Source organism: Aricia agestis, chromosome 8, assembly GCF_905147365.1.
Source record: "Aricia agestis chromosome 8, ilAriAges1.1, whole genome shotgun sequence".
Classification (NCBI taxonomy): domain Eukaryota; kingdom Metazoa; phylum Arthropoda; class Insecta; order Lepidoptera; family Lycaenidae; genus Aricia; species Aricia agestis.
Window position 1 is genome coordinate 14483078 of NC_056413.1, and position 26809 is coordinate 14509886.

Consider the following 26809-nt stretch of genomic DNA (forward strand, 5'->3'; position numbering starts at 1 on the left):
TATGGAAGTATGGATGATAATGAATATTTTTTTCAATAAAAATAGTTTTATGCTACGAATAATAAAGTAGGTTTTATGTAAGTAAGTTTTATTTTCCATTCTTTTTTTCATCTCGAGTTCTCCAATCTCTGATGAATAAAAATAAATAAGAAAAATCAGTTACTATTAGTTTATGAAGCCTTAAAAGTAGAAAACTGTGCTTACCGAGGTGTAAGAAAAGTTACTAAAAGAAACGCTATACTAGCTTTATGTGAAAACTTTTTACGTAGGTACTTAATGTGATCTCAATAATACCCCAATGGAGCAGTTACCTTTAAAGAATAGAAAAATGACACAAAATGTAAAATGCTTTGTAATAGCGACATTTGAAAAAGAAAAAATAGCGCCATTTTTCTTTTGAATCAACTTGAACTTTGCAGGGTTCTGTAAGCACTAAATGTTTTGAATTTGCCTGCTTTGTGAGTATTCGAATTGTTTCGTAAACTTTGAAAGTAGATTATGTAAGTAAACTTCTAGTGTACGCAGTACTTATACTTTTAAGAACTGCTTTGTGATACTTATAAAAGTTATAATATTATTTATCGATGCTATGAAACGGGAGAGAGCTGCGGCGTGCTAGCCTATCGAATGTTTAGTCATAAGTATTTTCATAATGCTGAATGTCAAAAAAATATGATAAAAGCCGAGATGTGGCTTCACACTGCATCCTCTTTCGGTTACATTGGTTGTATCATAGGGAGTCCTCTAAGCCTCCTGCAACTTTTCGTCATCGTTCCACGCAAAAAAATGGTATATTTTTAAAATATACCATCCTCATCACCTTGGTGAATGGCAGTCTTCCACCGTGTGTTTTTTCGCGTAACTTACTGCCGCGCACTGTAAAACTCTGGAACGAACTGTCACCAGCAGTATTTCCGGACCAATGCGACCTGAAAACCTTCAAGAAGAGAGCGAATTCCCTCTTAAAAGGCCGGCAACGCATCTGACCAAAAACCGCGAGGCAAAATTTCCGAGTCCAAAACGAATGATACTGTGAAAGAGCCAAAAGGCCCCAGATACTTGCAAAAACAATAATTTTAAAATGTTAATAATAATATTATCACCCATTAACACGTCATTGCGGTTGTACTTTTGAAAAGTATAACATAAACAATAATGCGGGCGCCAGACATGTGATCAAATACGCAAATTCGCCAAGTGTGGCACTGACATTTGCCTATTTGTGCAAAGTTATTGCTGGCATTTTCCTATTTGTGCAAAGTTTGCTCAAACTTTGAAGCCCATGTCTGGCGCCGGCTTAAGGAATAGAGTCCTTTATGACCTTATTTAAATAGGGTTAGAGGGTAATTGAAATTTCTATTTCGATCTACCCGTCAGGCGGAGTTACCCACAATGTTGAGTCACGTGGCGCTAGAACAGGCACACTTCCACCCACTATTAGCGGTTTCTAGCCAATTATCGACAACTCAGCTTGACTTTAGTTTCCATTGTGATTTCTTCAACATACTCTTTGTCATGATTTTATATAACTGTTAAGTGTTAAAACCTCAAATTCGTGAGTGTTAAAACTCAATTAAAACTCATGTCAGGCTAAAATAGCAGAAGGCAGAGTTCAGGCGTAGGTATGCTTTGTTCCCCCCATGAAATAGACAAAGCGAAGCGAGACCTAGTATATCCTACGAATTTTGTGGTATACTTTACGGAAAAACTATCACTTCTATTGAATTGTGCTTTAACATAGTAATTTTTATTTATATGTAGATGTGTCACCATCAGTCAGATGACGCGAGCCCTCACAAAGCTCGGATTTTAGCTAGTGATAAACAACAGTAACTTATTCGACGTCGTCATAAAAAATTACATAACGTGAAAAAAATCTTACAATCAGTCCTCAGATCGTGTCACTTATTCTCATTTTCCTCAATCACGTCCATTTACAACAGCTTTACTCAACCCGCGGCCCGCCGAGACCTTATCGGTGGCCTACGCAAAGTTAACGATAGTAAAAAAAATCTGCGCTGACAAACTTTAAAAAATGTGAAGGTAGGTTTTTTCCATTTTTTAGCTTTTTTAAACCTTTTGGTGGCGGCCCGCGACACCAAGACTAAAACGTGGCCCGTATAAAAAAAAGGGTTGAGTACCTCTGATTTAAAGAATAAGAAAGCAAATTTCTCCCTTCTTAAATGATTCCTCAGTCACGTAATCTTGAAAAATGTAAAATACGCGACCTTAATACGCGAAATACGAAATACCTATACACGTTGTCCACCGCCGCCGTCGCCGCCACCGTCTCCGTCACCGAGAACGAGATTAGTTTAGGCCGATAAAATACCACTTTATGACCTAGGCTAGTGGTTCCCAAAGTGTACGATGCGGCGCCCTGGTGCGCCGTGGAAAGGCAAGAGGGGCGCCGCGCACCGTGTGTTGATCCTCCATGATCCATTATCATCCGAAACCACAAATATTATAAAATTATAATATTGTTAATATTAATTATGTTAAGCAGATAGATAAAATATATATTTTGTTAATTATCATTTACCTGCTTAACCTAACTATAATCATTAAAGGTGTTTATGTATAATTTTCTAATAGATAGTAGAGACTAGAGTAGGGCGGCGTGACAAAATATTGTGACGTGTAAATGCGCCGCATGCTGAAAGAGATTGGGAACCCCTGACCTAGGCTATCTAGATTTCATTTACAAATTTGCTACACGGCACAAAACAGCAGCGGTACAGGCGCTTTTTTTATTATTTTTTTTTAATGAAATAAGGGGGCAAACGAGCAAACGGGTCACCTGATGGAAAGCAACTTCCGCCGCCCATGGACACTCGTAGCATCAGAAGACCTGCAGGTGCGTTGCCGGCCTTTTAAGAGGGAATAGGTTAATAGGGGAGGGTAGGGATGGGAAGGGAAGGGAATAGGGGAGGGTAGGGAAGGGAAAAGTGTAGGGGATTGGGCCTCCGGTAAACTCACTCACTCGGCGAAACACAGCGCAAGCGCTGTTTCACGCCGGTTTTCTGTGAGAACGTGGTATTTCTCCGGTCGAGCCGGCCCATTCGTGCCGAAGCATGGCTCTCCCACGTATTAAAATAGATAGACCTCTAGCGCTAGACCAATGTCAGTAGAAAATGAAACCTATAACCTAGAACCTAGGTCATAAAGTGATATTTTATCGGCCCAAAATAATATCGTTCTCTGTGACGGTGGACAAACGGCCGTACACGTTTAATCCGGGAAAATCACGGCAGAAGGAACCTTTTACCAGCTTTTACAATGAAGTCATTTAATCATTCGCGTTCATTTGACTCCTCGCTCGCTTGACCTGAATGAAGGGACTGAAAGGTATCCAGATTTCGGTTATCGTTCTTGTATCTTGCGTTATCATTTACAAGGTTTTTGTATACTTCAAATAATTTCTTTACTGAGGCTCGTAACTTCGTTGCGCAATAATTAGTTAATCGCGCTAAACCGTAAATTTTCTGGGATAAAAAGTATCCTATGTTTCCCGGGACTCAAAGTATCCTCATACCAAACAGCGAAATTGGTTCAGCGGTTTAGGCGTGAAGAGGTAACAGACAGATAGGTACACTGTAACATTTACAATTTAGTAAGGAAATCATTTAAATGTTCATAATAATATGTAAATGTTCATCAAAGGAAATCATCAATGTTCACTGAAACATCCGTCCTAAAATTTTGACATGAGCTGTTATTAGTTTTACTTATAATAATATTGTTTTCGAACGCCGTTGAAATATATACTTAATATTATAAATGCGAAAGTATCTCTGTCTGTCTGTCTGTCTGTCTCGCTTTCACGCCAAAACTACCGAACCGATTGTAATAAAATTTTGTATACAGATAGTCTAAAGCCTGAGAAAGGACATAGGCTACTTTTTTACTGGAAAAAATGGTTGTAACCGGGTGAAAATGCTTAAATTTGTACATCGCGGTGACGCTTGCCCAGGCTTCTTTCTATAAGAGGTGGTATCATCTTACATTCGAGTTTCGATTTTTTTTTCGATTGTTATTACTTTTTTACGTTATTAAATAACTCAGTACTTTATCTATGCAGTGACGTAACCTTAAAAGTTAAACCTATCAATAAAGTAATAAAATGTAAAGTTGTGTAATTATGGGCCTAAATAAGCTTTAAAATTTGGCATAAAATATAAAGTTTAATTTTAAAAAATGAAATATTATGTACACACTGCACAGCTGATTTGATTTAAGGGGTACCTACTAGGGTTTTTTTATAAAAGCTTTTGACACCAATTTTGTTCACATCGCGCGCTATAAACTGAAGTCCATGCGGACGAAGTCGCGGGCAACAGCTAGTGATTATTATATTATACGTCTTGAAACTCGAGTCTTGACTAGAAACGCCTAGCATGAAAGAAAATTCTAACAAGTATTTTTAAGTAGGAGCTTATCTTGTTTCAATTTCTTTTATATCCAGCGCAGCCTGTAGGTATAATAATAGGCATGAAAATATGTGTCAGATACAAAAGCACAATGAAAAACTGTTAGAAAACCCTCTACAAGACTTTATCATTTCTGATGAAACAATAACATGCGAAACTAACGCATAAAAAATCGCACATTATTTAATAGGGCTAGTTGCAATCTCACGGGGTCGGCTTATGAAGAATTTAGTGAGCATGAGGTTCAATTATATCACAATATAAATGATAATAAACAGTAGGCCATCTTCATACTAAGCCTCCTGAATTAAAATATTTAAGAGAACGCATTGATTTAATCTGGTTAATATTGAATTAAATAACAGTAATCTACATTAAATACTGAAGTAATATAGAAATGCATGCTATTTTTATGTAATTGACTTTTTGGGATTTCAAAGACCCAGATGACAAGCGTAAAACTCGGAATCGAAACCTAAAAATACTTTATACTACACACTATAATCTGTGCTGGACGAGATTAATTTTAAGAATACTGCTGAGTTACTCTACTATATTATTATGGTATGTATACTGTGTTCTCGCTGGCAGCGTTAGATAAGTTTTTATGTGATAATGACATCAATAATAATAATTGTTGATGTCATTATCACATGTATAGGAGAATAATTATCTTCGTAGGGATAATTATTATTTCTACGATTATTCTCCACGCCGCTAATAAATGCCACGTAAGTATTTTGAAAATCGAACTTTGTATTGGTCGTTTCAAGACTACGATCAAGAGATACTTTTATAGGGTTCCGTACCCAAAGGGTAAAAACGGGATCCTATTACTGAGACTTCGATGTCTGTCCGTCTGTCTGTCTCCAGGTGTAACTCAAGGACCGCTCTAGCTAGATTTCTGAAATTTTCACAGATTGTGTATTTCTGTTGCCGCCATAACAACAAATACTAAAAACTAAATAAAATTAATGTTTAAGGGGGGCTCCCATACAAGAAACGTTATTTTTTGGCCTTTTTTGCTCGTAATCAATAATGACAACAGCTAGGCACTTGAAATTTACATAAAGACCTTATTTATATGTCTACTTTAATAATTAATAATAACATTTAAATAAAATAAAAAATTAAGGGGGGCTCTAATACAAAAAAAAAAATTTGGCCTATTTTTCCTTTATAACGGTACGGAAACCCTTCGTCCGCGAGTCCGACTCGCACTTGGCCGATTTTTTTACTATATTATAATAAGATGTGAATTATAATATGTATAGTATTTCACCTACATTGTATTTATATCAGGAAGTGGTGATGATACTTTGTCAGGAATATTGTCACATAATAGACTTTGGGCCACCATTTCCTTATAAAATGGCGGATAGGCTATCCACAACTTATTTGACAGATTCTCCATACTCTATCTGTCAAGTCAAGTGGTGGATAGCCTATCCAACACTTATCAGGAAGTGGTGAAACAGGCCCTAAGACTGTGGACCTTGAATAAATTGGTATCTTAATAATTTCTTAGGTTTACACGAGTATTTCATAATAATATAAGTATAATATTTAATCACTTACGGATTTTATCGCGGAGCACTTTTAGTAAGTGATTGAATATTGGTATCATTATTAGAAAACGGACTATCCCCCCTTACTAATAATAATATTAATAACTTTGTGAGGAGCAGTAGCAGACATCTGCAGGGCTAAAATGGTCGCTTTGAAGAATCATGACATGAATCATAATATGATTCATTTTTCTAAAATTGCAAAATGCAACTCTGCTTTCAATTCATTTCTGTATTTTTGTACTGATTTGACATTTGTCAGTTTGACAGTTTTGACAATTCATTTGCTGAATTGATTGAGAGGAATTGCTAAATGTGACCATTTTAGCCCCGCAGAATATTTTTATATCGTATCTTAGGCGTAGTCTTGAATTTTTCAAAACTATCAGTTGTTTTTCAATACCATCCAAAATATACAGGGTGTAACAAAAATAAGTGATAATACTTTAGGGTGTGTACGTGTTCCTTGTAGAGAGTTCACTGTGAAACTAGCAGCGCTGAAAGTCGAAAAAATTTTTTCACTTTTGTATGGGCAAGGGCCCGAGCGTCACGAGTTTCCCCATACAAAAGTGAAAAAAAAATGTTGGTCTTTCAGTGCTGCTACTTTCACAGTGAACTGTCTACAAGGAACACGTACACACCCTAAAGCATTATCACTTATTTTTATTACACCCTGTATTATAATCATGAATATTACATTTTAGCAAGAAACAAATTCCAAACAGACTTTCTAGATGAAATAAGTTTGATGTTACAGTACTAATATTCATATAATTTACCATGTTGTAATTACTTTTGTTTTATTCAGCTTAAACTTTTGATTCTAGATATTGTTTCAGATTTAATCAAACATAACTTAGCGCTTTGTAAGGGAACTAAAATGAGTTGGAATAAAGTTTACTGGTTTTTTTTTTTTAAGAGCACTTGGTAATTGTTACCTTTCCATTCACAATATTATGCAAATATGCCTTGGGGGGAAGTGATACTCATACGAAGGTTACCGGCTAAAGAATTATATTAATATATAAATAATCTTATAAAACATACCTGGTGCCTTACTCCCGAAACTTTTTAATACAAAGTTAAGAACATTGCGTAAAAAATTAGTAACACGCTGCAAATTTGGAATTAGGTTGTTCTTACCGTTTTGTTACGTGTATTAAATTTGCAGCGTTTTGCAATACACGGAACATTGTTTATTATTAAAAAACAATAAAATTTGTTAATAACAGGGGTAAAAAAATTAGTAACACGCTGCAAATTTGGAATTAGGTTTTTCTTACCGTTTTCTAACGTGTATTAAATTTGCAGCGTTTTGCAACATACGGAACATTGTTTATTATTAAAAAATAATAAAATTTGTTAATAACATGGGTAAAAAAAATTTGTAACTCGGTGTAAATTTAGAATTAAGTTGTTCTTACCGTTCTGTAAAGTGTATTAATTTTGCAGCGTTTTGCGACATACGGAACATTGTTTATTATTAAAAAACAATAAAATTTGTTAATAACAGGGGTAAAAAAAATTGTAACTGGGTGTAAATTTAGTATTAAGTTGTTCTTACCGTTTTGTAAAGTGTATTAATTTTGCAGCGTTTTGCGACATACGGAACATATAAAATTTGTTATGTAAAAATAATTATTTTAGTAATGCGACAAATGTTGTAACACGATATTAACAACATATTGTCAAACATACAATTCTGCACTTACAAAAGTAATAATATAAGTAATAGTAATAATATTATAATATTATAAGTAATATAAGAGTACAAATTTTGCTAGGTCAATTTTTATTTTTTTGTATCAAAAATATAATCAAAAATACAAATGATCTGCAGGATTTAATCCTGCAGATCATTTTCGATACAAAAAAATAAAAATTGACCTAGCAAAATTTGTACTCTTATATTACTTATAATATTATTACTATTACTTATATTACTTTTGTTAATTTAAACTTTGCTGTATATCCGACATCCGCAAAGTATGCTCGGCGGTTCCTTGGGGCTTCGCGAAGGCCTTGTAGGGGGCTCCGCGAGCAATATAACGACTATGACGACCTCTGTGGCTCAGTTGGTGAGCGAGTTGGTACTTGGTAGCTCAAACCGGGGGTCACGGGTTCGAATCCTGCCGACAGAACAAAAAGTTTTCAATGTTCCTGGGTCTTGGATGTGCACTAAATATATATGTAAAAATCTTAAATATATGTATAGTATAAAAGTATTTAAATATATTATATCCTTTATCTGGTACCCGTAACACAAGTCCTTTAGGTACTTACCACGGGGCCAGACTGACAAGAACCGCTGCTGTATGTTATGTTTTCTGTGTACAGGGTGCTCACAAAATATACCTGCCAGCGAGCGCGTGGACGAGCGGCGGGACGCAGGCACCCACCAGGCCCACGGTCAAGCAGATACTAGCACAGTTCACTTCCATTGAGAGGATAGATAAAATGCCTAGAGAGGTGAGCCTTTCTAGGGCTGCGTATCCGCTGGAGCTGAGCTGAGTAGCTAGGAATGTATTTTTAAGATCCTATAGAATCCTTAAGGACGCTATCACATTTTTTCACAAATATCAGCGATTTTCAGGTACCATTTTAAAGAATTAGGAGTCACACTGCAAGGATATTTTAGTTTTAAATGAAAGATGAATGATCTCCACGTCTATACCATAAAAAATTTGTAGCCGCATACAAAATTTTCACATAAATACGTTTTAACCATCACAATAATCGCAAAAGATTAAAATGGGGTTAGATTAGGTATCATTATAGAATACACTGAACTAAGGCAAATAAATATACAAAAAAAATTTTGCTTATTTAATCCCCTATACGAATACTTAACTAAATATTTTATAAAAAAATAAATAACATTTCCATAAAGAAAAATGAGAAACGCTCTCAAAGGAGAACACCCAAACTCCATAGAAAATTACCCAAGGCCCGGCGCAGGAGAGATGTATCTCAATTATGAGTGTCCATGGGCGACGGAAGTTGCTTTCCATCAGGTGACCCGTTTGCTCGTTTGCCCCCTTATTTCATAAAAAAAAAAACATAATTTTTGTGATAGCGTCCTTAAGCTGAGGTCAAGCAAATGAAGCGATCCTATTGGGTTTTAGTACCTCATACCTCGCAACGCAACTTAGCTCAGCACCGGTATAACACCACCTAGTAGTTCTATGACACCACACAATACGAGTACACATTTATCTCAGCAGACAAGTTGACAAACACAAGGAGTAAGAGGACAACAAAGATATCTTCTACTACCTCTCTATGATGTCATGTGGTGGAAAAATACAAGCGATTACGAACGTGTTCGTCTCTAATTGCCTCCGATTAACGTCGATCACACATACTGTAGAGTGTAGACATCTGACACGATCATAGTCATGGCAATCGTGATTTCACATCATGGCCTAACGCGGAGAGGACCTTTTATTCATTCAATGAGGGTGTTTTAAATTCCATTTGTCATCAGGTGCCGTGTCAAATAGGTTCATTATCGTGGCACATAACAGCTATATCGTGACAAATGACAGCAGTTTGACACGATAGACCCTAAGGCTACATAGCGGCACCTGCAGGTGGCAAATAGAATTTCAAACTCCCTCATTGAGATGGCTGTTATCCTGAAAATGAAATCTTGCAAAACAGTACCTTTCGTAATTTTAATTCTTTATGTTTTTATAGATTACGTGTCCAGAATTACAAAAGGATATCCTGTTATTAGAGGAACAAGAGGGATCCGTTAATTTTAAAATAGGAGTTATGATAATGTTACCCGGACAGAAAACTGACGACGAAATGCTATCAAATGGTAAGTTCTCTATTACTTAAGAATTACTGTTCTACTGTCTACACCACAATAACGGTTTAATTTTGGTCCTCTAAAAAGATAAGGACCAGCGGGGCTAAAATGGTCGCATTGGAGAATCATATGAAATTCATTTTTTGAAAATCGCAAAATGTTCACTTTGCTTGGAATTCGTGTCTAGTAATTCGTACTAATTTGACATTTGTCAGTTTGTCAGTTTTGACAATTCGTTTGCTGAATTGATTGAGAGGAATTGCTAAATGTAACCATTTTAGCCCCGCAGTTCAATTTGGAACGAGATTGAATTTGACGAGGAGATGCAATGCGTATTTTATAAATGAGGCATTGAAAATTGGGGTAGGCATAGTTTTTATTATTCGTAGGGTAGTTCGACACCGCAGGCGGCAATTCAATTAATCTTTTTGCGTAATAAATAAAGTATTAGTTTCGGTTCTTATAAAAATTAATTACCCCGCATCAAATCGGCCCTTAACAATGTATACTGACCCTAACGTTAACTGTTAGCAAACGCTGAAAGTATTTAAAACAATTGAAATTCATGAAACTATTTTACTCTATCTGTTTAATGTTATTGTAGCAACTATTTAACGTTAAAATTGATTCTGTAAAATTGAATATCATTTAGTTCTGTAAAATTAACATGTATGAGTCTTATAATATAGTTTTCTGTTATGTCACGTCTAGATAATTATTAAGTAATTATATTCTTTTGTTGCGTAACAATTGTGTGGTTAGCAAAATAATTGATTTTTGTGCTAACCACACAACTATTTTATTTTAAATACATTTGTAAGGTGTTTTCAAATTAGGAACAGGTATTTTGATTTTATGATATACCTACTGTTTAAGTTAAGACTTTTAGGCAGAAAAAGAATTTTGTAGGAGAGTAACGTGAACCTACTACTAACTACACAAATACTTTCCTTTCACTTAGCCGCTTCTCAGCCCGATTATTCAGAGCTCACAGAACAGAGACTATTGTACTATCAGAGAAGTTGATTCCTAGGCAAATGGCGGACCTACATAATTTGAGTCAAATCCAGATCACAGCTAACATTGAAATGACATAATTCAACCAAACAGCTATGTCCACACTATGCGCTTTCGTTTCTCAATTTTTGTCATCTTTTTTGAATGCGTCAACGAACGCAACGCCAATTGTCATTTTTAATAACAAAGCGAAAGTTTTGGATACGGTCAGAGGGCATGCGTTGCGGGCATGCCTCATGTTCGCTGTTGACTGAGCTATAACGCATACCCTTGACGAACAGAAAAAGGCACGGTGTGGACAAAGCTAATGACGTTGGATCGAGGTATGGTGGAATGGTACGATCCGAGAAGTTGATTCCTAGGCAGATGGCGGACCTAAGTAATTTGGTCGCGTTAAGTGAAACCCATACGACCGATCACAGCTAACATTGAATTGACATAAGCCAACCAAACGACGTAGGTCCGTCAACTACCTAGGAATCAATGTCCTCGATGGTACATCTAATTTTCTAAATCACCCTGTATTAGCACATGAATTAGCGGGGTGGAATCCAGACACGTTTGGGATGTGCTTAATTCGCACCCTGTAGAACTGAACTCAGCGTTGTTTCAGAAAAAGGCAACGAGAAATGGGACCGATTTATTTCGCTTTTGGGTGACAAGATTCGATTAAGAAGCTGGAACCGTTTCCGGGGCGGACTCGACGTCAAAGGTAAACCTTTTACTGCAAATTACTATTTACTAATGGAGTATTGACCCCTTGTGAAATTCGTGAAATTTATTTGAAGATTTGAAGGTATTTTTAGATTAAATTCTTTTTAATTTCGAGAATATCTGTACAAAATATATATTTTAATAAATAAAATAGGTTTTTAATGCTCCAGATCTTCGATTATGTGAAATTTTTTGTCCATAATATTATCATTGTCTACTTGATTTCCCGCGCGGCTTCACCCGCGTAAATTAGGAATTTTACGGAAACCGTACAGTTTCCTGCAAAAATAGCTTATATCCCTTCACATGGTAAACTATATATCTGTAGCAAATAACAAAAATTTCTTCAGTAGTTCGTGAGATAAACCCTTTCTAATAATTTTCCCCGTTTTTTTTATATTATCTTCTGTTTCTTCGGTCGTATTACGACTAATAGGACCGAAGAAACAGAGGAAGATAGCGTGATAATAATAGCGATGCGTAGCGTAACAAGACAATATTATAGCTTTCTTCAAAATTCTCTTTCTCTTTTAAATTTCTCTTTTAAATGAGCTATCTAACACTGAAATATATTTTTTAAATCGGACCCAAGATTAGCGCGCTGAAGCAAACAAACAAAGTACCTACTCTTCAGGTTTATAATATTATACATATTAACACAGAATATAAGTATATTAGTAGTACCAAATATTAGTAAGTACTTACTTAATATATACATTTTTTAAATCGCTTGACAAACTTTAGTCTCGATCTAAAAGATTATAAAAGTACAAATAATAGGGTCATAATTAAATATAAATACTAAATAGGCCCATAATCATGGGACGATGCATGGTTTAATAACATGGTAGTGATGGTAATAATGACGATGAATGTAATTTGTATAGTAGCATAATATTATGCTTTCCGTTCTTAAAATAACGCCGAAACTCCCAAACATAAAGAATCAGGAGTTCTCTCAGCATCTTCCGAACCATGGTATACGTCGGTGCTAAATATTACTTGTTGGTAGCATATGCTTAGAATACTTCTCACGAAACCGAAGTCACCACATGTTTCCATATAAATTTTGAGAGTTCCCTCGATTACTTATTCATCAGGTCATTACTTTTGTGAATATAGTACCAAATTGGGATGATACCCAAATACACCAAACACCAAAATAAAAACACCAAAAGAAAATTTTTGAAAATCGGTTCACAAACGTTGAAACAGCGGAATAACCGTTGTAATTTGAAATAGGAGAAAAAGGGTGGGGTAGTTCCTAAAAATATCGCTAGATGGCGCTGATATGCGCCTACATCGCGCTATCGGTAGTATGTATACTCACAGATATAGGCTACCGTAAGTACTTGAAATGGTTAAGCTAGAAAGCTGAAATTTTCACTTTTTGCAAGTCTTGACTGTACTCTGTGCAGGTTAATGACTCGTTATCGAATAATTACATAATTTACACTTCACACCTCAAATATGTACTTACGCAAGTACCCATATGAATTTGAGATAGCTGACTGCTGAGTATGCGCGAGGCCGCGAGCTGTTGTGTTTGTTTTGTGCTGCGAGCTGTTGTAATGTTTTAATGAACGATAAAATCTTTCAAGCTATTTTCCTGGTTTTTCTGTTTTATATTTATAACGGTATCCACAAAAGTTTTACTGTGGGGATAATCCTTGTTCAATAAAATATTACTTCATAAATAAAATATTACTATAAAATCCATATTCTATACCGAGAAAAAAGGGTGTATTCGATATCGTGTTTCAGTTGAAATAAAAAGGCAGTTATGTGTCTTCAACACAATGGATTCAGTCAACCAGAAAAGAAGAAATGGAATTTTAATAATAAAATATTTGCGGTCATTTCATAGAATAAGCCTTTCTGACTTCTTTTGATAAATACTTGAAAATATCGGCAACTTAAATACAATAAAAGGCATTTTATTTCATTATAATATTTGAGTAGATTTGCTAGGAAAAGCTGATTAAATCGCCTTTCTGTACAGTTATCCTGATCTTGTTTATACAAGTGGAATAGGATAATACTGTATTTTTAAAAGATAAAACCGACTTCAAAATTGTAAGTAATTAAGAATTGAAAATTCCCTATCTCAAAAACTAGTAAACCGATTTTGATGAAACTTGCACTTAAATCGGATTTGTAGTTCCGGAGATATGCGAACACAAACATAAAACATGCATACATACATACATACATACATACATACACTTTAAAATTTGGCTCATATGATATAGAAAACATACGAAAACTGGGTAGTTCTGGAAACATTACATACATACGGGTCGAATTGATAACATCCTTTTTTTGAAGTCGGTTAAAAATATGTGTGTGTGAAACTTATTTAGTTGCATTACTTTTATGTTATCAACATCAATTCAGTTAACTACCTTTCAAATTAAAATATTAATAATAATAAGTCAATAATAACATAATAAATCAAAGCAAATAATTCGTCAAATAAAATAAAAAATAATCAATACAAAATATTATAGAATCTATCAAATAATAATAATTAGTCAATGAAAATATAATAAAAACATTACAATACATTATAACAATTCATCAACATTAAAAAAAAAGTCATAAAAATAAAAATTCATTGATTAAATTATAATATAAAATATAAAATTGGCACTATAATAAAAATAAATCATCAAAGAATTCTTTTAAATTATACGTACATTTGCTAAGAAGCCACAATTTAAGTTTATATTTAAATGTAATTAAAGGTAACTCTCTGTTACTCTTTGGTACGCTATTATAAATTTTTATGACCATAAAATTACATTTTTTTTGAAACAGAGAACTATTACTGATTGGCACCTTGAGTCTGGTTGGATCTCTAGACATGTATTTTCTATCCTCGTCATTTGCCGGAAAGAGGTCTATATGTTTTTTCACAAACACACAGCATTCTAATATGTAGGTATATATCTATAACAGTCAGTATTTTATATTGTCTAAAATAAGGTTTGCATGTATCTAAAGGTCCGATTCCGCTGATAGCTCTAATGCATTTCTTTTGGGCTATCAAGACTCGATTTATTTCAGTAGTGTTTCCTTTCTAGTAAATCATGAACTCTATGCAATTCTCGTTCTTACGTTTCCTTTTAGAATAGCTTTAATATGAGATTTCAAAAATTCCTTGAGGTTTCCTGTAGAGTGCTATGCCAGAGTGCAATCATATTCTTAGAACTATGTTACTACAATGTCGAATGAAAGTCTGCAAGGCTTGATTTGAAGGTCAATATTTTCCTACAAATTTTCTTTGTTGATATTTATTTTGTATTAAGATACAATCACAACATAATAATCACACAATAAAATTGATCGTCTAGGACTAAGGTCCTAGACGATCAATTTTATTGTGCAATATCGTTGAATTGATATCATTCAATTTATTTGTCAATAAGATTGAATGGCGGGCGCGTTCAATATCAACCCTAGACGGTCAATAATATTACGCAATACGTATTACTCAATATTATTGTAGGTGTAGGGGCCCGTTTAAATAGATACTCTTTTGACAACATTTTGTGACGTCATACCTAATAATAATATAATAATACCCACATCGGTTTCGGTGACGGTGGCCGGTTTCATTGAAACCAGGCCAGGTAAGCAGGAGTAATTTTATAGTGCCCAAGTGTGTGCGCAGTACACAAGAGCACTCTCTATTCCTTTACTCTCATAACCCAGTGGGACGGAAGATCGGCACGACCGACGAGAGATCAGGCACAGGTCCGACTAGCGACTTTTTACATGCCCATCCGACGCAAGGATCATCTTACTTATGTCAGACAATCAGGTGATCAGCCTACATTGTCCTAACCAAACTTGGAAATAACATGTTTCCAACGCGGGAATCGAACCCTCGACCGCCAAGTCAAGAGCCACGCTCTTAACCACTGGACCACGGAGGCGTTACACCTAATAATAATTTTCATGATGTCGCAGGTGACATGACGGGCAGCCACTCCATCTACACGATGCACCAGGGACACGAGATCATGTTCCACGTCTCCACCATGCTGCCCTTCTCCAAGGATAATAAACAACAGGTATTTGAAGAAAATATGCGTCACACCCTTAAGAGCCCACCTGAAAAAACATGAGACTTGTTGATTATCTGTTAAATATTATGCTGGATCTTCTATAAATAAAAAAAAACAAGAAAGATACAATTTGATTAATCTTTTTAAGAATAACAGTAACTCTTAAATCCTCGATATGTTATAATTCCATTTAAAATATATTAAGCTGGAAAAAAGATGGATTATCACGAACTTTTCATCTTGTATTCATAACAGAACCTTTCAGCACATAAAAGTTTCAGAATAAGGTATAAAATTCTTTCACGCCCACTTACGAAATTTTGCATAACGTGATATAACGTAGCTATGTCTGCTCTTGACTATAACCACTTCGAGTCACTTCACAGTGGCTATACGACAATATTACACGGAGTAATAAAAATCCAACTACAAAGGGTATGCAAAAACACTCCAAGAACGAGGGTAGGAGCTAAAAAACTTGAGGTCGAACGTCTTTTGTTCTTTGACGATGCTTTAATAAAAAGGTATTGTAGGTCATCGCTAAAACGCTAATATTAAAAGAATTCCTCGACGTCTGTCGACAAAATGTTTTCCGTCATAAATCGTATACTTAAGTATGAGTAGCCAAATGTTTAAGCTTAGGATGGATTTAGAAATACACTTAAACAATCGAAGGTAAAACATTCAATTGTTTGCACTCTAAGTGTCTAAACACACTAGGCCGATGTTACGCGGCGTAAATGATTACGCCCGCAATGTCAAACGCATACAAAATACGGACGGAACGCGACGTAATAGTGTGTCATCGATAATTTAAAATACATTTCGGGCGTAATCATGCGGAATTTACGCCGCGTATCTTCGGCCTAGAGTGTTTAGTCACTAAGATTTCACACAACAGTAAGTATTTTATTGGCATTCCTATTATTTTTGTACAAAAATCGAAATTACTCTGTAATTTATATTTCCTTCTAAGCCCTGTATTGAAATCTTAAAAAAAGTATAAAAAATAATCAACAGCTATCTTTTATTTATGTAAAATGCTGGAAAAAATAATATGGCTTTTCGTGTGAAAATAAAGATAACAGCATAAGTACGTGTTTTTAAAACTTGACACCTCCCCAGTCTCCATGCTTGCAGAGCTTAGAAAGAAATATACATAGCGTTAAATTACACTCTCCTTACACCTGCATAGGGTTGCCAGGTCGCTAAACCGAAAAGCCGGACAAAGCAGTCAGCTTGGCCGGACATTTGTACAAAAAGTCCTGCTATCGAATATTTTATACGTGGGAGAGCCATGCTTCTGCATGGTATGAGAAATACCACGTTCTCACAGAAAACCGGCGTGAAACAGCGCTTGCGCTGTGTTTCGCCGAGTGAGTGAGTTTACCGCGAGTGTCCATGGGCGACGGAAGTTGCTTTCCATCAGGTGACCCGTTTGCTCGTTTGCCCCCTTATTTCATAAAAAAAAATCTGAACTCTTAGTGTAGGAATACGTTCGTAATTTTATGTTTTATTAAAACAATTTAACATACAATTTTATATTTTGTTAGGTTTAAAACCTTCTAAAATGAGTAGATTTCATATTAAATTATTGTTTCAAAGCTCTACAAAAGCTAGACTCCTCTTAATCAAAACACAACAACAACAACATGCAATCAAAAAGCCTGACCGTGTCCGGCTTTATCTGGACGCCTGGCAACCCTACACCTGCATGTCCACGTACTCTAGTGTTTTTGTTTCTAGTTGGAGCGCAAGCGGCACATCGGTAACGACATCGTGAACATCGTATTCACGGACGACTCCGTACACAACACCTTCAACCCACAGTGCGTCAAGAGTCACTTTACACGTATCCTTTATTAATACATCTACGAATAATATACCCCAGTAGCATTTTAGGATCTATATCGTAAGTTTAACGGTTTACATGTACTCCACAAGATTTTTAATCCAGCCAAACAATAGCAATATATCCGGATATACACATTATTGCTGAAAGTACACGTTTAAACTAAATGTGAACTCTTAAATAGATTACAATACCGCTTGGGTATATTGTATAATATACTCAGGTACCCCTACGAAACAAGTAGTTTTATATAGTTTTTTTATACTCCGCCGGTTTCATTGAAACCAAGCCAGTTACGCAGGAGTAATTTGTAATAGTGCCCAAGTGTGTGTGCAATAAACAAGAGCACTCTCTGTTCCTTTTCCTCTCATAACCCAGTGGGACGGAAGACCGGCACAACTGACGAGAGATCAGGCGCTGGAAAAAAAAGACGATTTTTACATGCCCATCCGATGCATTGATCATCTTACTTGTCAGACAATCAGGTGATCAGCCTGCACTGTCCTAACCAAACTAAGAAATAACATGTATCCAACGCGGGAATCGACAACGCGGGAATCGAATCCGCGACCTTCGAGTCAAGTTTTTGTATAGCCATATGAAATATCATCACAATCGGTTGAGCTTGAAGTAAGAGATAGAACAATTACAACTATTCGACATGAACAGAAATTCAAAACTTTTACCTCGTTAAACATGATTGGCAAAAATTTTAAAGTTTAGCTAAATCATTACTCTAGTGGAGATTGACAAACCCAAAATGTAACATAGTTACAAGTACAGCTGTTGTACACGTAGATAAAATGTTATCAAACTTAGGGGTTTGTTTCACCACTTCCTGATAAGTGCCGGATAGGCTATCCACAACTTAACTTGACGATTAGAGTATGGAGAATCTGTCAAAAACAATGACTAACATTTTGATTGGGAGTTTCGTAGCTTTGCTACATCGTAGCTGCGTGCTACGTTGTATCCGTAGCCGCGCTACGTCGGATATACGTAGCGGCGCGGCGTAGCACCGTAGTAGCGTAGATGTGCTACGCCGCACTACGTAAAACGCCAAGTAATCGCCGTTTGAATCCATCGCTCGTGCCAGTGAAATATATCCATACTAATATTATAAATGCGAAAGTGTGTCTGTCTGTCTGTCTGTTACCTCTTCACGCCCAAACTACTGAACTTTGGTTTGCTGAAATTTGGTATACTTACTTTGGCTTCCGGGAAATACAGTTTTAGCGCCACGGAGTTGCGGGCGTTGTCTAGTTATTTATAATATCGAAATTAAATGAAGTCTAGCATGACATATTAGCATGTGTGATGTGGCATGCTAGACTTCATGTTAACTAGATGTAGCCATCTAGTTAACATGTGGCGTACCAGACTTGGTTAGAACTTAGGGTCAATTCAGACCGCAACGCGACGCGTAGATGCATTTCTAATTTTGTATAGATTTGACAGATCTCACGCAATTGAAGGCTGTACGGTTGACCCATAGAGTACTTTTTTCAAGTCCTAATTTTGTATTTAAGGCGCCAACCCACCGCGGCGCACGCAGTGCACGGCCACGCGCACGCTTGACGCACGTGCGTAGCCTCTCCGTGCGCCTCGGTGGAATGGAGCCCTTACAAGAAAAATACTATTTTGTTCGATACTGACTTTAAATAAAATATATGTGTATCTAAAGATAGATCTATGGACGCTTCACACCACGTCAGTTTTGCCCCGTGCTAAGTACCTGAAGGACTTGTGTTACGGGTACCAGACAACGGAAATATATTTAATACTTTTATACTAAGTATACATATATTTAAGATTTTTATTAAATGATACACAATACACATATTTTTAATATACATCCGACCCAGGAACTTTGAAAACTTTTTGTTCCGTTGGCGGGATTCGAACCCGCGACCCTTGGCTTGAGCTACCAACAGCCCACAAACTGAGCCACTGAGGTCGTCGAAGAGATGCATGTGATGATAGAGATGGAGAAGGTAATGTTTAAAACATAATATACAAAATGAAATAGATCATATACTAGGATGATTATGAAAAAAGACTTTATTTAAAAACATAATTCAAATATTTATTAAACTAATACAATAAAACTAAATTACAATAAAACTAGCGTATATAAGTAAAAAAAAAAAGAGAAGGATAATACTAGGATTAATTTATCGATCTCGGCAATAATTTGGTAAGCTAATTTTGTTAGAGTTTCAAGTTTCTTTGAAATTAACTAAACAAAAGTACTATTAGAGAAGTTGATTCCTAGGCAGATGGGGGACCTACGTAGTTTGGTCGCGTAACATCAACCCCAGCCGACAGATCACAATTAACATAAAATTGACATGATCTGACAAAATGACGTTGGCCTGTCAACTGCCTAGGAATCAATTTCCTCGATGGTACATATTGATGTTTGGATGGATAGACGTTTTCTTTTATTATCTTTCCAAACAAATTCTTAGGTTATAATGAGCTAAGTTTAATGAAGCTATAAAAAGCGCTGTGTTACCGTGGGACAGGTGTCCCACGGTAACACAGCGCTTTTACGTGCCCGAACTTATCAAAAGTTAACGCCTCAAGCCCCAAGCGGTTACCAGCGACCGCGATAACAATTGAATAGCATTGTGTCTGGTTGTCTCGTATTAATATGGCAATTTTCTTTTCTGGTATCACAATCGACTTGTCACCTTTGAATTGACGGTATAATATTAAGTATTATATTCGACAAACCTAAAAAAAATATTTTGTTTTTGAAATCGAACGAAAAGGAGATTAAAACCCCATATGGTTTTTATTTCAGTGATCACTGGAAGTTTACAAACGACACAACTTAAAAGGCAGCCTAATATGGCAAGGACCTTTTTTTTTCATTAAAATATCCTAGTTCTCTAACGCATTTAATTTGAAAATATCGTTCAGATATAAAACTTGGTAATATAATTTTATGGTCTAAACATAACACTCAACATGGCATGCTATTTTAAGATTTATGCGTTTCCACTTTCCTAACACCCTAACAATCGTAACTGAGTAATTTGATTACAGGACTGATTGTGGCTTCCTGGCCACAACACGCTATTTAAGGGTGCTTCACTGACCATAATTAAGCGCGTTGGCGAACAACTAGTTACTATTTATATTAATTAACATGGAAAGCTTGACGCCTTTCTAAATATAATAGGTACATATGCATTGCTGCTACCAATTTAAATGACATTTTAGATAAACGGTAATTAAGCGGTCTAAGGCTGGTATAAATAGTCAGTCCTCAAGATGCATCTCGGTCTCAAGACACGGTTCAGCTCTATAATTGATCCAAATTTTGACAGCTATCCAATCACAGAGCCTGAACCGTGTCTTGAGACCGAGATGCATCTTGAGTACTGACAGTTGAGTGAGTTTAAGCATCGTCTCGGTTATTTTGTTAAAGCATAATGCAGAAAGATACGAAAACTTTAATGTTTCACTACAACAAATTTACTACAAGGTAACGTATCAAAAGTTTATTCGTTTCAACAGCTCAAAATCATTTTTTCTTAACGTGGGGCTTATTGACTAAAGCTTCGTTATTTTACAGATGTGTGTAGTTCATTCTTTACCACATCTTCAGAAGACGATTTCCTTAACACCCAATCAGATATATTCGCAGTGGTGTCAGAAGTGGAGGGTGAGGGGTACAGACTGAGCGTGTACACGGACGACACGGTGCCGCCGTTCGGTCCCTCGCTGCCGTGCCCGCCGATATTCAACGACCCCATACTGTTCAGGGAGTTCTTGCTGGTAAGTGTTTGTCTCGTTGTCTATATAGTGACACTAGCAGGATATACACGGTGGTGACAGAAGCGGAAGGCGAGGGGTAGAGACTGAGCGTGTATAGAGACCGCGTTTTGCCTCCGTTGGCTAGTGAATACCTAACAATAATTGTCAATGTTTTCATCTTATTACTGCTTTTGATACACAGTTTATTACTTTTTAATAATCATTTCTGAAATTGGTTATGGTATTAAAAAATGATGGAAAGGTGAAATAGATGATTCAGTAATGTTCGGGCCACACTAACGAGAAACGCCGGTAATTATCGCGTAAATTCTGAAACATGTTATAGCATTATCGCCTTTACATGCCACTAATTAAAGGCGATAATACTATAACATGTTTTAGAATTAACGCGATAATTAACGGCGTTTCTGGTTAGTGTGGCCCGAACATAACTGTGCACTATCGTATATAGACACGCATAATTTTTTTTAAATATCGCTTATTTTCCCATGAATCCCAAGTCCCAAATCTTTCTATAACTTAGTGGAAATGCTCCCTAGTAACATCAAAGTTCTACATCACAATAACTATGTTTGTACAAAGATCCCGAACATAAAATACTTCAAACATTTCTCTTACAAATTTTTACAAATTATTCCGAGATGTTATGATCCGTGAAAATTTAATGATCATAAGTCTAATGTTGTTTTCCCGCTCTCGCCGAAACTTTTACACTTAAATTACAATGATGCTCCAAAAAATACAATTACCTTTGAAATATTGAGTGCGATAAACGAATTTTGGCGCAACGGAGTTGCGGGCGTCATCTAGTAATAAATAAAAATTAAAAATCATATTGAAACGGGTTGATTAAAAATATAATTCTGAAAATTGCCTATTAATAACGAATACAAAAGCGATTTTCGTGTTCAAATAATGTTGGACATAATAATTGTAGGCCGATTTATACGGGGTATTTTGACAAACATAAAGTGCTGAACTGAGCAATTTAATTACTGTCACCACTGTTTAGTACTTTTGAACCTTACTGCGAAGGCTGTAAGGTCGAAATGAAAAGGTTTGCCAACTGTACAATGAACTTTACTGAGAGTCTCTCATAAATAAAACCCCTCGAAGCCTGCAGGCTTATAATATTGTAACAGACTTAATATATTTAATAACACCTAATAATAAAGATTTAATATCTTCAATATTAAACGCTTATTAATGAGATTATTTTCACGAAATATTAAATTAAGAACCAAATACGAGTTTATTCCATTGCCTATGAATAAAAGATATAATTTTAATAAGAAATTAATTTTTAGACGAAGGCGACGAAGCGACAAGGTAATAATATTGGCATTGTTATTGTATTTGACATGTATGTATGTTTACTAAATCGTAGTAACGTAGTAAACCTACGAGTACTAATAAGATTTAATAATGAGTATTTTATATTACATAGCCCGGGGAACAATATTAAAGCTACAAGTTCCAGTTTTTAACCACTACGATTATTTGCATTTTCTTACTTTCCATTAAAAATAAAACTTTGCAGGTCAAAGAACGATATGGGAGTTAATGTTTGATTTACCCTATTTCCGATAAGGGATAGAAAATAAATTGAAAATGGCGTCTTTCATTAGAAACCTCTTACGATAGACCTTTCTTAACGGGACCTTAGGGAACTGTATTTAAAAAGGTTCTTTGCTATATTGACAGAACAAACTTTGTCCTACAGTATTCTAGAGGGAAGCGAACTTTTTTTCTATTATTCGTATTAAAAAAGATTATTATGTTGTTTTAGCATGTATATGCATAACAGATCTTCAGCACTTTCCTTAACAAGTGTTTGAGATACATAGTAATTGTTTATTGACAGTAAACATTACAATACATTTTTCCATAGATACCTTTAACTTAGGACTGCTTATACTCACATGAGCATCTGATCATGATCATATGTTTTAGCCTATTATGATAAGTACGTCTTGCATTAGAGATACAACTTAACACGTCGATCGTGGAAAAACGAGACACAATAGAATTTCTATTGTGTCTCGGTCACCGGTGACCGTATGGGACTTGGTGAATTATTACATCTTTAATTCACTTGCTATGTCTCAACGAAAGGGTGGATGTCATACTAAAAGTGACAGGACATCGAGTTGCGTACATAATATTATCTAATAAGCACCACGAATCCGCCACGTGTTTGCCGCAATCAATCCGCCTATGATCTATACTACCACCACCACCGCCACAATATGACCACCGCGCCAAGTATTCTGTTTTTTTTTATGAAATAAGGGGGCAAACGAGCAAACGGGTCATCTGATGGAAAGCAACTTCCGTCGCCCATGGACACTCGCAGCATCAGAAGAGCTACAGGTGCGTTGCCGGCCTTTTAAGAGGGAATAGGGTAATAGGGGAGGGTAGGGATGGGAAGGGAAGGGAATAGGGGAGGGTAGGGAAGGGAAGTGAATAGGATAGGGGATTGGGCCTCCGGTAAACTCACTCACTCGGCGAAACACAGCGCAAGCGCTGTTTCACGCCGGTTTTCTGTGAGAACGTGGTATTTCTCCGGTCGAGCCGGCCCATTCGTGCCGAGACATGGCTCTCCCACGTATAAATACACGTTTGCTGGTAATGTGCTGTTACTTTTAGTATGACATCCATCTCCCTCTGTAGCTGTGATCAAATGAAAGGTCCGAATGTGGCCCAAGTCGTATTCGTAATCCGTGATAAGGCCCTTAAACTAAAGTTGCGTTATATGGGTTCTTTTTGTGTAATATAATATAGGCAGGGCCTGTAAAATGTTTTTTTTTCTCCCAGGTGAAGCTAATGAACGGCGAGAAAGCGGCGTTCCAGACGCCGACATTCGCGCTGAAACGGCAGCGGACGTTGGACACGCTCATACGAGATATCTACGCCGAACACTGCTCCGACCATAGAGTGGTAGGTCAATACTTACTAAATTATATATAGTCAAAATGGACTAAGATGGCACCAGCGGTCATTAGCCTTTCTAATCTAGTCTTATAAAGAGCATTATAGATTTATAAAACCTCTTGGTAACTCTTTCAATGATAATCTCCAACTTTTTTTTTATTCAAAGTTATTTAGTAAATCTGGGGGCACGGCAGTGCCCCAGCCAAGCTTTTTATAGTATTTACTCCATAGTGAGTTCTAATCGAGTATGCAAAATACGATATCGCCCTAAGACTAGGAACCTCTGTCACTTCATAGTCAATTGCGTTTTATATAGAAAACGATAAAAGATGACAAATTTTTGACAGGGGGTCAATGACCGCTACCGCCTCGATTCGCCGTGTACACTTTAAAATATAGCTCTTCAATTGCTAGCCATAGCCATACTAGACGAAGACACTTGTAAGTTTCCTTACGCCGCGCCGTGCTTTTATGCACACAAATATGACGAAAAACTACGCCTATTTTATGTAAGTTTTTGTTATTGTTTCATAAATATGTTTTAATATATTTTTTTGTACTTGAGAGATAGTAAAAGAAAGGATACAGATATAGTTGCACCATGCTGTGTGAGTAGAGCTCAAAGTTGCACTGGCTCTACCGTCGTGGCTCGTGTATTGAACAAACTGTGTCTCGTCATAATCTAGACTTCAATATCACGCCTCAGCAACCACGTTGTATAATATATTGGTTTATAATGTGTAATATTTTATTACATACGATTGCCAATAAAAATGTAAGTGGATTTCTTGTTGCTATAGAGCTATAGAGACATATGCATACTTCCATGTACTATAATATTATACGTACAAAAGTGTGTATGTCTGTCTGTTATCTCTTAACGCCCAAACCGCTGAACCGATTTAGCTGAAATTTAGTATGGAGATACTTTGAATCCCGGGAAATGACAAAGGATACCTTTTATCGCGTAAAAATGTATCTACGGCGCGGTAAACGAATTTTGCGGCATCATCTAGTAGAGTCTATATTAAGTGCTTATATAGACTCTACTAGATGATGCCGCAAGATAGTCAAAATGCATTCGCATTGGCGAAGTTAGATGTCGACAATTTTAGGGAATAATTATTTATTATAACTAGGGTTGCCACACGTACTTTATTATAAAGTATTTTATGTTATTTCAGGCAATAATTGTACTTTGTACTTTACGAAAATAATAAAGTACGTAAAAATACTTTATTTTTCAAACTAGATGACCCGATGAACCTCGTATCACCTATCTCTCGAGTTTTAAAGAAACTAACAAGGTACTGAATTAATTTTTATTTATACAGACAATTTTATAAATTGTACTTTATTTTTATATTGTGTACTGTTTTTTTCTCACCTAAAGTAGCCAATGTACTTTATTTGCAAAAAATAAAGGTGGCCCCCTAATTATATCGCACCGCAAGCGTCACGGCGCTTGCGGTGCGATAAACTGAGTAATGCGTTATGCCGAATCATTGCATTTTGACTAAGCAAAGCTAAGCGTGGTTTGATTTTCGCCGAGGAGACTGAAAGTTTTTAGTGTTAGGGTACTATCAGGGAAGTTGATTCCTAGACAGATGGAGGACCTACGTAGTTTGATAGCGTTACGTCAAACCCAGCGGACAGATTACAATTAATATTGAATTGACATAATCCGACCAAATGACGTTGGTCTGTCTGCCTAGGAATGAATTTCCTCGATGGTACAAGCTGGAAGCCGGCTACATGAAGTTGCAGCAGACGACGTGTCGTCGTAACACTACTGGTTCCTAATTTCTATGTGTCGCTAGCTGCAGAAGGTATTTCATAGAAATACATAGAAACCAGTAGTATCGCGACGACATTGTCTGCGGTTGCTTCATGTCGTCCGCTGCCAGCCGGTACCTTTACAATGGATAACAACACTGAGGCCGGTATAAATAGTCAGTACTCAAGATGCATCTCGATCTCAAGACGCGGTTCGGCTCTATGATTGGTCCAAATTTTGACAGCCAACCAATCACAGAGCCTGAACCGTGTCTTGAGACCGAGATGTATCTTGAGTACTGACTATTTATACCGGCCTGAATCTTTAGTGAAATGATTAATAGTTTAAATATATTTTTCTATGAGGTGATAAAGGAATTGAAATTATTCAAATATAAAATCCCAGTACCTATTCTGTAATTTAGTTCACACGAGAGGGCTTTGTGTGTACACCACTCGACATATCGAGTTTGATTGATGATCGCATTGGAATCCAGTTTTCAATAAATATCACAATAGACAGAACTAAGCACAGTCATGCGTCGATATTCCTAAACCGCTTTCCACGTACCTCGATCATGGGAATAGCAGACTTAATAGATTTCCAATTGTTATGCGACAGCCGGGTGCCGCTTTGATAATAATATTTTGCGTTGTATCTCGCGATTTGCAGCTTACTGAGCAAGTTCCTATGAGGCCATTTAGAGAGACAAACTACTGTGAAGATCAACACCGGGGATTACGCTGAAACGATTTGGACGAAATTTGGAATGAATGAAAAACTTAAAAAATCGGCCAAGTGCGAGTCGGACTCGCGCACGAAAAGTTCCATACTGTTA

At 36.3% G+C, this 26809-nt stretch overlaps 1 protein-coding gene across 1 annotated transcript in view; it reads left to right on the top strand.

Annotated features, from left to right (window-relative positions):
• The window catches only part of LOC121729538 (GTPase-activating Rap/Ran-GAP domain-like protein 3), a 155526-nt gene that overhangs the window by 99885 nt on the left and 28832 nt on the right, over positions 1-26809 (top strand). Inside the window, exons 6-12 of the mRNA XM_042118078.1 lie at positions 8336-8467; positions 9698-9824; positions 11446-11544; positions 15522-15625; positions 17366-17471; positions 21118-21260; positions 24078-24200. Coding sequence (XP_041974012.1) covers positions 8336-8467; positions 9698-9824; positions 11446-11544; positions 15522-15625; positions 17366-17471; positions 21118-21260; positions 24078-24200 — 834 coding nt within the window. The remainder of the gene's footprint in view (positions 1-8335; positions 8468-9697; positions 9825-11445; positions 11545-15521; positions 15626-17365; positions 17472-21117; positions 21261-24077; positions 24201-26809) is intronic.